Source organism: Alosa sapidissima, chromosome 12 (assembly GCF_018492685.1).
Source record: "Alosa sapidissima isolate fAloSap1 chromosome 12, fAloSap1.pri, whole genome shotgun sequence".
Taxonomy (NCBI): Eukaryota; Metazoa; Chordata; class Actinopteri; order Clupeiformes; family Clupeidae; genus Alosa; species Alosa sapidissima.
The window spans coordinates 37,938,438-37,952,333 of NC_055968.1; the positions used below are offsets into that span (position 1 = coordinate 37,938,438).

Genomic DNA, 13,896 nt, shown 5'->3' on the forward strand with positions numbered 1-13,896 from the left:
CAAATCTGCATTTTGGAGGATACGATCGATCGTCTATTGGCAGTGATAGCAAAGATTGTTAAGGCGGAGCAAGATATTTCATCAGGAGCCACTTCCGGGAACCCGGATCGCACGAGGGGGGGTCAAAATCCCCCTTTATGCAGAGCAGAGGCAGCGACTGCTCCATTGAAGTCTATGGGCATAGCTCAGAATTTCACCACATATGCTAAGGTCTTGGTTCTATAGAGTTAGGAATGTGAATTTCAGGCACGTTTTCATGATCCTCAAATCCTTCTGAACATTTCAGGTACATTTTTAAGCATTCCAGTCAGGAGAAAATTGAATATCAGGTGTGCGCCGGTTATTTATGCAGCTGCTGTTGGCCGGTTGCAACGTACGCTCGTCAATACGTCATCGACACACCTCTTTATGCAGACAGGATTCGATCCCCATTTCGCGCCCATAGACATGAACTACGACGAAGTATCTTGCTCCGCCTTTACAATCTTTGGTGATAGTCACAGAGCGTCTGAATGGAGGTGCGTCTTGGCGTCTTTGCGACAGTGTTCACTACCAGTGTTCACTGACAGTGTTCACATCGCATGCTTATTTCGACCCTCTGCCCAACATAGCTGTAGGTGCCAGTGGTAATAGTGATGATAGTGTCCGTAATGGACGTGGTATTACACGCGATTACACACGAGAAACACATAAGAAGACATGCATTTCTTCCATAACACAGAAGTAATGCAGACCATAGTTTTGCACAAATTGAAGCAGATATACACCAAATGTTGAAGAGGAAGTTCACATGTGATGAAGTCTTGGGTCTGTTATTTACCTAGTCTGATTCTGAAGGAGAATATCTGCCTTTTGGAGAATATGAGCGATCGTCTAGTCACGGTACGTCTGTGAATGGAGGTGCGTCTTTGCGACAGTGTTCACTAAGCATACCATGCTTATGTCGACCCTCTGCCCAACGTAGCTGAAGGTGCCAGTGGTAAAGGTGATGATGGTGTCTGTAATGGACGTAGTAAAGACAGCAGGGGTAGTAAAAATAGGGCTCTGAAGAACTACAAAGTCACCCGCGATAGGAACTGATCTGACCAAGCTACTTTATTGTATAGTAGAATAAGGTTTGTGGTTATAGTAATAGTTTACTATTGTTGGTTTACATGTGACTGCTTTCCTGTTCAGGTGTTATGTGGGTGAAATGACAAAAAAGTAAGCAAAACTGCTCAAATATATGTTCAACATCCAGTATTTACTGAAATGTGCATAATTCGAGGTGGTTGTCATCCAGTGACATCATAATATGCAAATTAGATGTGTAAATTTACCCCCTTCATAAACTTTTGTCCATACTCAATGATTTTCACATTTACAGTAGGACTTTATCTCTGACCACTTGCAAGCCATGGCCTTTTGAAATTTTGATGTAAAAATCGAATGATGTTTTTTTTTAAAACCTGGCGCCTAAAGGGTTAAGTGTTTCTCGTGTGTCAAAATAAAAGTCACAGCCATATCTCATGCGTTGCGCATTATATCTCCAGAACGGTTTGACGTATATGCTTCAAATTTGGTACAAGTGTTTGTATGGACTCAAAGATGAAGTGAGTTGATGTTGGAGGTCAAAGGTCAAGTCAATGAACACTCTGAGTGCAATGTCTCAAGAATTCCTTGACTTACGTGCCTGAAATTTGGTATGCGTATTTGGATGGAGTCAAAGATGAAGTGAATTGATGTTGGATGTCAAAGGTCAAGGTCAAAAACACCTTGAGTGTTATATCTCAAGAACGCCTTGCCACACAAGGTCTTTTGGTACGAGGGTTTGTATGAACTCAAAGAAAAGTGATTTAAAGGGGTGGTTCAGGATTTTGGACATAAGACCTTATTTCCAAGTAAGCAAGTGTGATATTTATCAATGGAGACCGTTTTCAGCACGTTTCATCCAGTCCTTCTAATTGCAGAGTTCGCAGGTGCTAGGCTAGCGCAAGTCAACGGTATGTGCTAGCCTGCCACTAAAGACAGTCTTACCCACTCCAAAGTACACCTGAGGCAAATTCCAGACAATCGATGTAAATGTCTGTGTTGATAGAATAGTGTAAGAAATACAACTACCCTTGCATCGCGTTGCAATAGTTATACTTTGGTCCCTAAAGTTGTTAGTAGTCATTTTGCAACTCAGCGGCGGACTGATATTACCAAGGCTACTACTAGGTATCCCCATTGGAGTGCGCTTTACTGTTTACTTTTCGGCGCAGTACTACTAACCGGAGCAAGTATAATTCCGCCGCTGCTAAGAAACTAGTCCCTCAAAATGTAATGCGATCGTTGAAATGCAAGGATAGAATAACGTTAGAAATAACACTGTCAATACAGACATTTACATCGATAGTCTGGCGTTATAATTTATTTGCCTCGGGTGTACTTTGGAGTGGGTAAGACTGTCTTTAGTGGCAGGCTAGCACATACCGTTGACTTGCGCTAGCCTAGCACCTGCGAACTCTGCAATTAGAAGGACTGGATGAAACGTGTTGAAAACGGTCTCCACTGATAAATATCCCACTTGCTTACTTGGAAATGAGGTCCTATGTCCAAAATCCTGAACCACCCCTTTAATGTTTTTTTTTCAGGAATTTCCCCACCAACTTTAGCAGTTTTCCATCCACTATTGTAATTCCTCTGGCATTACATTCTAGTTTAATTTACTATTTAATATGATGATGTCTGTTAGGTGTGCATTTAAACATTAGGAACGCACTTCGAGTGTCGCTGTCTCATCACCCCGCGATAGGACCATCTTATTGCGCCCCTGATTCGGTAACATGGTGAGATTCAGATTTTACCTTAATACATTGTTGTCCCTCTGCTACGTTCCACTGCTAGCAACCTGACGATTCAGGCTGAAGATCAGTACCCATACGCAGGAGAAAAGTTTTTCAACCTGTGCACTTTTCTTCCGCAGCACTATGCTTTGCACGTCTCATTCATGACTGTTATTTAACAATATCATTGAAAATGAATAACTTGCTGCTCCCACATTTAAACCGTCTATGTCATTATTTGACAATCAATGTGTTTTCAATGTTGTAGCCTATAGCTGGTACCCTGGTAGTTTGGCGCCCAGGGCAATTGCCCAGAATGCCCATGCTTTCCACCGGCCCTGAACGGACAGACAGACCCAACTGCAATACCATTTGCCCTCTACTGGGGGCTGAGGGTAATGCCAATTTGAATTTCCTCCAGAGAGGCCTGATGACATATGATTGAGTCTTTACATTTTACTAACACTCACTTTAACTTTAAAGCTATTCCTAATCTCAGTGCCATAGTCACAATTAAAGCTATTCCTAATCTCAGTGCCATAGTCACAAAAATAGGGAATGCATTGTAAGCTTTTTATCAATTTTATCAATTGCTTATTAACATTAATAGGTTATTACCTAACCTAGGTAATAACCTGATTGATAATGACTGACTGGCTCTTTTATTGTGTTACATGCTCCAAATGTAAAGCACTTTGAGCTGCATTCTGTGTATGAAAGGTGCTATACAAATAAAGCTTATTATTATTATTATTATAACCTAATACAACATAAAGGGTGACTTATAACTTGTTCTATATTCTTCTCAACCTATAGCAGTGAATTAAGTTCTTCTTTGTGATACAATATATAGAGGGTTGACAACAGCTGATCCCTTTTCTCACAGCAGATTTTTCTAAATGTCCTCATGAAATGGTCCTCAAAGATGCCAGTAGGATATTAAGGATAATGTTGGGGAAATTAAGAAGACATATTGCTGTCTAATCTGTTTTAGAGCCATCTTTTTATGTTGTCATATTATTTGATATTACGTTAAAATAATGAACCTGGACCTATGGACCTACTGCTGAAGTCCCTGTCTGTATGCCAGTGGCAGTGCATATATCAGAGGAGCGTTTACCAATCAAATTTGAAACACAATCAATCATTCAGTCTACCGGAATACCAGGATGAATGATCGTTCATTTTGTGTATGTTTGTAAATTTTTCACCTAATCATGTTTTGAGGTTAATTTAGAGTAGAGTGAGGAACAAAATATTGTTTGAAATTTTTGATAAATCTACAACACATTTGGCTAATATGAATCCCTGCATTGTTAAGGTAAAAGTTATAGCCAAGTCATGGTTTCTCTAGCTTTCACGTTTTTTTTAACTTTCACACTTTTAATCCACTTATTCAAAGTGAGCGTCATGAATTCAGGTCAACGTGGCATTAAAAAGAGTCTCTCTGATTTGTCTATGCAAAGATAGGATATCATGAGTACTTAAACCCAGACTGAGGACTTGCAGATAGAGCTGTATAGTGTTACTGTATCTAACACACTGAATAGTTTAATGGCTACATCTAATTTTCACAGAGAAGAGGTAAGATTTACCAATGTTAATGTTAAATCTGGTTGATGTTTTTCTTATTTACAGGGCACATTCACTTGTCTTCTGTAGGAACTTGAAATATGAATTCAGTTTTGCTTGAAGTTGCTGCACATTTGACAATTATGTATTACAGGCCAAAGAGCGATGGAGAAAAATCTATGTCACAGTTATGGTCTATGGCTTAGTATTACAGGGTAAGGCAGGACGCATGTGTGTGACCTCTTCATGATCTGCATGCTATCAAACTCTAAACTCAGCATCAGTAATCCATAGCGCATATCTGACTTCACAGCCCTGTTTCTGGAGCAGGGGGGGACAATAAACTGCTCTGAACCAACCATCAAGTCCCTCTTCGTTGCCTTTAAGGAAAACATATTCAACATGTCACCTGTGCGTCCCGTCAACAACCTGAACACCCCCACAAATGTCAGCATCTCCTTCCTTCTCTACGGCATTCTGGGAGTGGTGGGTCATAAACAGCATTCCCACACCATTTTGGTTATTTTAAAAATGTCCTTTACATGTGACTTCACTGACTTACCTTCTCTTGACTGTAGGATGGTTAAGGCTTCCTTTGTTTAATATACCCCTATACTTGCTCCCTTTTAGCCAATACTGTGTATGACTTCCTCTGTTTAATATACCCTACACTTGGTCCCTTTTAGCCAGTACTGCGTAACTCTATGACTTCCTCTGTTTAATATACCCTACACTTGCTCTTTTTAGCCAATACTGTGTATGACTTCCTCTGTGTAATATACCCTACACTTGCTCCTTTTTAGCCAATACTGCGTAACTCTATGCTTGTTGGTATCTGTGTTTTAGGATGAAAAGGCACAGATTCTGAAGACTTTAATCTGGTTGACCTTGGTATGTAGCTTTGCAAAGTCAAATACAAAACACATTGCATCTCCATGACTGAATATCAATGTAAGCAAACCAAATATGAACGACACATTCTGACAAAATAATTCTAGTTCCCTTCTATTTTTATGTGTCATTCCAGGACTTTATCAGATTGTTGCAGGATAGGGGTTTTACGTAAGCTACTTGTCGAGCGTCATTGTGGGTAACGTAGTGCAGAAGGAGTGTGTGACAACGTGAGGCTTAACGGTAAACAGATGCAGCACTAGAGGCAGTATAGTTGTCGGAGTTTATAGCCTACTTTTACTTTCTATGCCCACTGTTCTATATGTTGATATACGTTATTGATATATGAACTAAGGACAGTAAACACGAACGAGCCAATAAACACAAACAAGCTCAATGGAGTGAGAACTGTTGTGAAGGGTGTTTATCCTCGAGCGGCGAATTAGCTCTGGCCCCAGTGAGTGAGAAAGCTCTTCTGCAGTGAGAAAGCTCTTCTGCATCACAAGAGGAACGGGCAGGAAAGGTAACAAGATGTAACAAATATAATTCAGGGATATTTTTGATAAAATATCAGTGTATTAAAATTAGCCTCTCACAGTCCTTTTCATACCAATGACGTGGGTCGAACTAGGGTTATTTGGCCAAGGTGTAACTAATTTTTTAGCAATTAAGACCAAAACTGTTGACAGTGGATACACCATGGTTATGGCAATTCAGACTGTGCCTGGTCACCCACCCATAATAATGTTTGATAGTGCATATGTATTTGTTTATGTATTTGTTTAAGCTTTGTGTATATGTATTCTGGACCCACTCAGTTTTGTCTTATTTTTTCATAATCTAATTATCAGCAACACAGACTATGCCGTTTATGCCTAAATCAGCCCATGCCCAACCCAAGACTATGCCGTTTATGGCTAAATCAGCCCGTGCCCAACCCAAATCAGCCCGTGCACAACCCAAATCAGCCCGTGCACAACCCAAGGTTAAGGGTTAAGAAGCAGTCAAATAACCTGGATTGACCAACCCGAGAGTCGATATGAAGTGCTGATTAAAATCACATGACGTTATTATGCCACTGGACATCCTCCATCACGATAGCTAATTGTAGCATTAATGTGCCTTACCAAAGCTAATGACAGCATTAACGTGCCTTACCAAAGCTAATGACAGCATATGACATCCCTGCTGAAAAAAACAGCCTGACCAGTTAAAGGTGGTTTGCTGGTTGACCAGCTTGTTTGACCACCCTATGATGCTTGACCTGCTAGACCAGCAAAACTCTTGCGAAAACATACCTTCAGCTGGTTTTCCCAGCTTATGATGGCAATTCAGCTGGTTTTGCTTGTCGTACCACCTCAAAAGCTGGCCATTTTAGCTGGTGTTGCTGGTCTACACTGCTGGTTTAACTGGCCATGCCAGCTTATGTTGGTCATTCTAGCAAACCAGCATGACCAGCTTGACAGGCAGGTCACCAGCATGACCATCTTGCACCAGCTTTATCCCACAAGACAGGCTGGTCACCAGCATGACCAGCTTCCTCAGATGGTCACGCCAGCATATCCAGCTGGTGGCCCAACCAGCTACATCAGCAAAGATCAGCAAGAGCTGGAAGAAAACCAGCAAAGACCAGCTAAAACCAGCTACCAGCATAAGCTGGTTTCTAGCTGTTTTTTTTTTCAGCAGGGATGCCTTACCAAAGCTAATGACAGCATTAGGGTACATTCAGACTTAGCATCTTTTTCTGACAAAAGAAGTTATGCAGACCGCTTTTAGATAGATAGATACTTTATTGATTCCTAGGGGAAATTCAAGGTCACAGTAGCATACAGACATACAAACACACATTCACTAACAGCAGAAAAAGTAATTAAAAGTATATAATATAAAAACACACCTAAGCAATAAGGACTGTAGAAGATAAAGAATATACTAATATACTAAAATACAAATTATACTAAATAAAACGTAATCTAAATTAATTCTAAAAAAACAGTATCCACATAGTGGGTGATTAATCAATCAGGTGCGCTTGCAATGACTGAAGCAGGGACTGAGCCTGTGGTCCTCTGTGAATAAGGTAAGTTAAGGCGAGACACGGCAGGTGAAAACATCGTTTTTTCATGCACTGGTCAATTTCGAGATTTTGAGCTAGTATGTTACCTTAGCATGTATTCTATCACACTACTACAACAAAATAGTCCGATTTACACATTTAGGTGTTTATTTCATTATATTGTGTCTACTCGCGCCTGTATATTTCTCCTAAATTCAGCAAAAGTTAGCATTCTAACCTTGCATGCACTCCCGCGACCGTGGTCCAAAACATAACATGTGTACTACCGTTGGAAAGCTCTGTTTTTCCTGTATCACGCTATGTGATCCATATATGGACACTTCCTTTGTATCAGTAACCAATCGCGAAAGTTCAAAGGCGAGTCTAGGCTGAGAACGGAATCTCATTGGCTGTCTTTCAAGGCTGTTTTCTCAAAATGAGTTTCCACTCACACTCTGAGCTCAAAAACTCCACTTCAGAAGCACGTACATACACCAAACTTTCTAGACTTATGCCTAACTATATGTCGAAGATTTCTACAGAGGGGTTTGTTGATATATTATTCCTAGCCTGACTTACATGACATTTTATGCCTAAAAACATGGAAAAAAGCGATTTTTTAGGGCTAGTGACATAATTTTCTGATTTACAGGATAACAAAAGTAGATATTCATAAATCCCTCTGTAAATGTTTTCCCATCTAATATCTGAACACAATGAAAACATAATTTTGAACTTGGCTGTATCCAATGCTCAGGTTTCGTGCCTTAAAATGTATGCAAATTAGCGCATATTTAATTAGATAATGCCTAATTTGCATATGTAAACATTAAATTACAGCAAACTTGTAATACATTTTTTTCTCATATTAATGTAAGTAATCAACTGGGGAAGTTTCATAGTGATATCTGCTTGTTAAAAATTTTACCCTATTCACCTGTAGTGTCTCGCCTTAAGGTGCTCTTTGTGAATGAGTGTCATGGTGATGGTGCAAATGAGTAAGTCAAACGAGTAAGTCAAACAGTGCAACAGTGCAAGAATAAAGTCTATATATCTATGTATAAATAACTATATTAAGAAAGGTATAAGTGTGGTCACAGTTCGGCTGTGGCATGGAAGGAGGGGTTGTGCATATGTGCTAATAAAGCATGCAAACAGTGAGGCAGAAGACAATGGTAAAGTGGCTAGTGGACAGACAGTTCAAGACATGGAGGTGGTGAAGAGGCAGACAGACTAAAAGAGAAAAGTCTATTTCTCCTCTTCCCTTAAGTGATGCATTGAACAGTTCAATGGCCCTGGGGATGAATGACTTCCTCAGTCTGTCTGTTGTGCAAGGCAGTGAGCGAAGTCTCCAGCTGATCAGGCTCTTCTGCTTAACAATAGTGCTGTGGAGTGGATGACACTCATTGTCCAAGATGTTGATCAGTTTGTTCAGGGTCCTTTTGTCAGATATTGAAGTGATGCACTCAAGTTCAGCTCCCACTACAGAGCCAGCCTTCCTTACCAGCCTGTCAAGTCGCCCCGCATCCTTCTTCTTTTTCAGTTTGGCAAAAAATCTGCCAGCGCTCTTGTTCCAAAAAAGCGGCCAGAAGCGTTTTTTTTGTGATAGGCAAAGTGACTAATGTTACGTGTGGATACAAAATATCATGGAAGAACAAAATGGGGTTGGCTATTGCTTTTGGTATGTTATGGTAAAGCTGTGAAATCATGTCAAACAATTCCCTATGCTCAGACACTAAAACACGTCTCTCGACCGGTGTTCTGTCACCTTCTCCATTTTTTACTTGTTGTCATGGGAAACCACAGGTCTCGGTAATCTGCTTGTGATTGGTCGGCTGTAAAAAAGACAGCATGACGTATGACGCTTTTCCGCTAGAAGTTGCGGTCGCGTTTTAAAAGAAGCAGACGACTTTTTTGAAAACACGGTCTACTCCATAGGATTATAATGTAAAACGGACGCCGGCAGCTGTGAAAAAGACGCTTAGTCTGAACGTACCCTTAATGTGCCTAACGAAAGCTAATGACAGCATGTGACATGCCTTACGAAAGCTAATGACAGCATATGACATGCCTTACTAAAGCTAATGACAGCATATTACGTGCCTTACCAAAGCTAATGACAGCATATGATGTGCCTTACCACAGCTTATAACAGCATGTGACAAGCGTTACAATGTGCCTTGTAGTGGAGGTCCTAATGTACATTTTCCTGTGCGCTAAATGCTAAATTCTCCTGTTATGACAGGGATGGAAAATTGAATTTTTGAGTTGGGACCCAACACAGTGTGGAAGCTCATCCATTATCCTGCCCAGGAAGAAGTTCTGGGTCCCTGACATCATCATTGCGGAAATGTGAGTTCCTTTGCTGTTATTTATATAAATTGTGTAGATTCATATTGACTACCTAATTGAAGACTGGGTAATGAGAAATATAGCTTGGACTTCAAGATGTGAAATAAGGAAAATACAAACATAATATTTTTTTCTGCAACATTTAACATATCCCTGCTGAAATAAACAGCTAGAAGCCAGCTTACGCTGGTAGCTGGTTTTAGCGGGTCTTCTTCCAGCCCTTGCTGGTCTAAATATAGAGTAGTTTCCTGTACATGGATGTAGTCATGGACTAAAGTGTAGTCATGGATTAAGTGTAGTCATGGATTAAGTGTATTCATGGACTAAAAGACAAACTCAATGGAGAAAGTGTAGTCATGGACTAAAGTGTAGTAAAGTGTAGCCATGGACTAAAGTGTAGTAAAGTGTAGTCATGGACTAAAAGACAAACTCAATGGAAATTTCCATTGAAAGTATTTAGAACAACTAAACTTATCCAAATCCATATACAAGAAATCAGCCCTGGACATATTAAGCACATATTAATCACACATTAAGCACATATTAAGCACACATTAAGCATATATTAATCACACATTAGGCACACATTAAGCATATATTAATCACACATTAAGCACATATTAAGCACACATTAAGCACATATTAAGCACACATTATACTCCAAAACAATCCTGAAAATGTATCTGCAGCACTGCACAATCCATTGATTACTAATGGTAAGCATCTATACCTCAATCTAAAGTACTGCCATAAGACAGCAACTTCATGATAACACAATACTACATGATAATCACTGACTTCTTCTGCTCAGTGTGGATGAGAACAACGCCCCGGAGACATACTATGTGACTGTGAGTCACACGGGGGAGGTGCAGGATGCTTTGCCAGTGGAAGTCATCAGTTCCTGTGATCTGGACATCTTCAAGTTCCCCTTCGACATACAGAACTGCTCCTACACCTTCAACTCCTGGATACACCATGGTGAGAGGACCAGTACTTTTAGCTATCGGCCTGGATACACCATGGTGAGAGAGGACCAGTACTTTTAGCTATCGGCCTGGATACACCATGGTGAGAGAGGACCAGTAATTTTAGCTATCGGCCTGGATACACCATGGTGAGAGGACCAGTAATTTTAGCTATCGGCCTGACTCCTGGATACACCATGGTGAGAGGACCAGTATTTTTAGCTATCGGCCTGACTCCTGGATACACCATGGCGAGAGGACCAGTATTTTTAGCTATCGGTCTTAAAGCACGTCTATTCACTAGTGGGCCTTAAAGCACCTCTATTCACTAGTGGGCCTTAAAGCACCTCTATTCACTAGTGGGCATGCTGCACATGGGTGGCATGAGTTTTAAGAGGGCTTGTGATGAATTAGTAAACTGCTCTTTTTAACTTTAGTGATGCTTTTTATTTGCTTGTGTGCTTGTAGTTGATGAGATTCAGCTATCATTTGGAAATCAGGTGGAAGAGATGTTCAACAGGTCCAAGATTGTCATGGCCACCCAGGGAGAGTGGGAATTCATAGACTTGAGGGCCTTAAAGCATGAACTAGTCAACTTTGAAGGGATGACGCGTGATCAGCTCAAATACTATGTGAGCTCACCCTACTTACTAAAATACTCACTGCACATTCATTCATCTTAAGTCTGATTAGATAACTGTTGTAATTATACATTGTACATTATACTAAAGCACAAGTTTGTTTGTTTGTTTATAGATTACACTCAGGCGGCAGCCAACCATGTACGTGGTGAACCTACTGATCCCAAGCTTCCTCTTGATCACACTGGACCTGTTCAGCTTCATCCTGCCCCCACAGAATGTCGACCGCTCTGCCTTCAAGATGACCCTCATTCTGGGTTACACCGTCTTCCTGCTCCTCATAAACGACCTGCTGCCCGTCACTGGAAACTCCATTCCACTCATCAGTAAGACCAACAGGGTCCACCAGTGCCTGGCCTATGGCACATGCTTTTTTAAAAACAGTTCTCTTTTGACTAGAGCAAAATTGCACCTGAAATGTAAAGACAATTAAGAACATTTTTGTCCAGAATGGTCCTTTCATTGGAGGAGATTCCATAACTGTCCTTTGTTTCGCTGTCCTAATCTTGGACTCCTCCCCTTTCCAGATGTGTTTTTCTCCTTGTGTCTCTACAGATGTGTCTCTCCAGATGTGTTTTTCTCCTTGTGTCTCTACAGATGTGTCTCTCCAGATGTGTTTTTCTCCTTGTGTCTCTCCAGATGTGTTTTTCTCCTTGTGTCTCGCGCTGATGGTGGGCAGTCTGCTGGAGACCATCCTCATCACTAACATGCTATGTGGCTCCATCCGTGACCTCCCAATGCCCAACTGGATAAGAGTGCTTTTCCTCAAATACCTCGCACGACTAGTCTGCATGGGAAAGAGCAAACGCGTTGAAAATCAGAGTACGTTGATTTACGTATGGAGGTGTTACGAAATTTTTATTATTATAATTATTATTATTACTATTATTTCTGGGGTGTGGGGTTTATGAAGTATTACTGTAATGTTTCATAACCTTTACCAACTGTGATATTTCATAGCTTCACGCATTTGTATATCTGTAATGTTTCATAAGCTTCACCAACTGTGATATTTCATAGCTTCACGCATTTGTATATCTGTAATGTTTCATAAGCGTCACCAACTGTGTCAGCAGCAGGCCGCGGTGGGAACCCTTTTGTGCCTTATGAGGGGGAGAAACAGCAGGGGACAGGAGAGTCTAAAGAGCCCCAGACTACAGACGCCAGCCTACTGGAGCTAAAGCGCCTGAGAGACGACCTACGAGCCATTCAAAGACAGCTGGAGAAATCTGACACAACAAACCGAACCGAAGAGGACTGGATCTGTATTGGGCTGGTCATAGACCGCCTCTTATTTTGGGTGTACATCATCTTCCTCCTCCTCAGCATCATTGCTTTAGTGGTTATATGGATTACATGGTACTCTGGCTACCATGAAGAAGATCACTAAGTTGTATAAGTTGGTGATTTAATAAGGGTAACATCAGTGCATGTCATGAAATACAGTAGATGTTTAAGATAAATTATTGTTTTTTTTCCAAGTTCAAAACAATTAATCTATACTGGCCATATCTCATGTAATACCACTTCCTGTATTGTACCGAGTTCTACTCATCTGTAGAATTGACATAGCTATTTAAATGCAGTTTAAATGCTATTTAAATACAATCTGTGAAAGTCAACCACAACAGGCAACTGTATTATTGTGACAGTCTGAATTAGAATCGTCTTTAATCAGATAATTGCACTGATCATTTATTCATTACAGTTGTTATGATATTGTATACCACATTAAGTGTCAGCCCAATATGCTTTACTGTATGTGGTGTACTATGTAAAAAGTGGAAATAAAACCTGAAGCGTTTAGCCTTTGCTGAAAATACATATGTTTCTGCTCTACATCATTTCTCTGTAAGGAGTACAGAAATGAGTGTAAGATAATGCCAAATATTTGCTTTTTACCACTATGCTACCACCACCACCACCACCATGGTATAATATCTACAAATTCAAGTATCTACAAATTGTAGTAGTATCAAACTTTCAAACATAGTCGTCACCGTTGTCATCACCACTCTTCACAGCTCACACTCAAATGTGTGTTATTACATAATCATATGTGAGAGTCATACTCAATATTATAATATAAACTTATAACATAGCAAGTTATTTTCTCTATGGCTTCCTCACCTCAATACTTTCCTACTTGTGGTATGAACTTTGGTGCTAGTTTTTCCCTGAAAAGTAAATCTATTGAGCCTCATCACACACACACTTGCGTATACATGTCACCAGATTAGTTGTAGTCTTAAGGCTGCCCGTGACCAGACAGCAATATAGGTTTTAACCTGAATAATTAAAGATCAATGGCAGTAGGCAGTGTAATTAATCAGTGAGGCAAAGGGGCTCAAAATCTTATTACAAATTTATTAAGTATAGACATGTCAAGTCAATCACAATAAATTCAGTTAAAATATACAACAAACACTGTAATAAAACAAGGAGACCACAGCCAGTAATACTGCAGCCAGCCACCAGCAGCGCCAGATGCCCCACAGCAGTTCCCACAGTCAACACAGCAGTAGACAAGCAAGCAAGCAAGCAGGTGAGTAAGTAGCTTCCGTGGCCTAGCCTAGCCAAGCAGTCACCCGCCCGGCCTAGCCTAGCCA

The 13,896-nt window shown here is 40.5% G+C and overlaps 1 protein-coding gene across 1 annotated transcript; it reads left to right on the forward strand.

The window, feature by feature from the left end:
* Positions 1–3,123: 3,123 nt before the first annotated feature.
* On the forward strand, positions 3,124–12,677 carry LOC121678566 (5-hydroxytryptamine receptor 3A-like). Its single transcript, XM_042058187.1, has 9 exons — positions 3,124–3,202; positions 4,693–4,865; positions 5,226–5,270; positions 9,572–9,678; positions 10,490–10,659; positions 11,115–11,278; positions 11,403–11,613; positions 11,927–12,109; positions 12,364–12,677. Exons 1-9 carry the CDS (start codon positions 3,124–3,126, stop codon positions 12,675–12,677), a joined length of 1,446 nt encoding a protein of 481 aa, XP_041914121.1.
* The last annotated feature ends 1,219 nt before the right edge of the window (positions 12,678–13,896 follow it).

Bases quoted from the DNA above. Each gene is read 5' to 3' on its own strand.
- LOC121678566 (XM_042058187.1), top strand. From the start codon at position 3,124: ATGCCCATGCTTTCCACCGGCCCTGAACGGACAGACAGACCCAACTGC. The intron at 9,679-10,489 runs GTGAGTTCCTTT...TCTTCTGCTCAG, and splicing joins GACATCATCATTGCGGAAAT to TGTGGATGAGAACAACGCCC. The intron at 11,279-11,402 runs GTGAGCTCACCC...GTTTGTTTATAG, and splicing joins GTGATCAGCTCAAATACTAT to ATTACACTCAGGCGGCAGCC.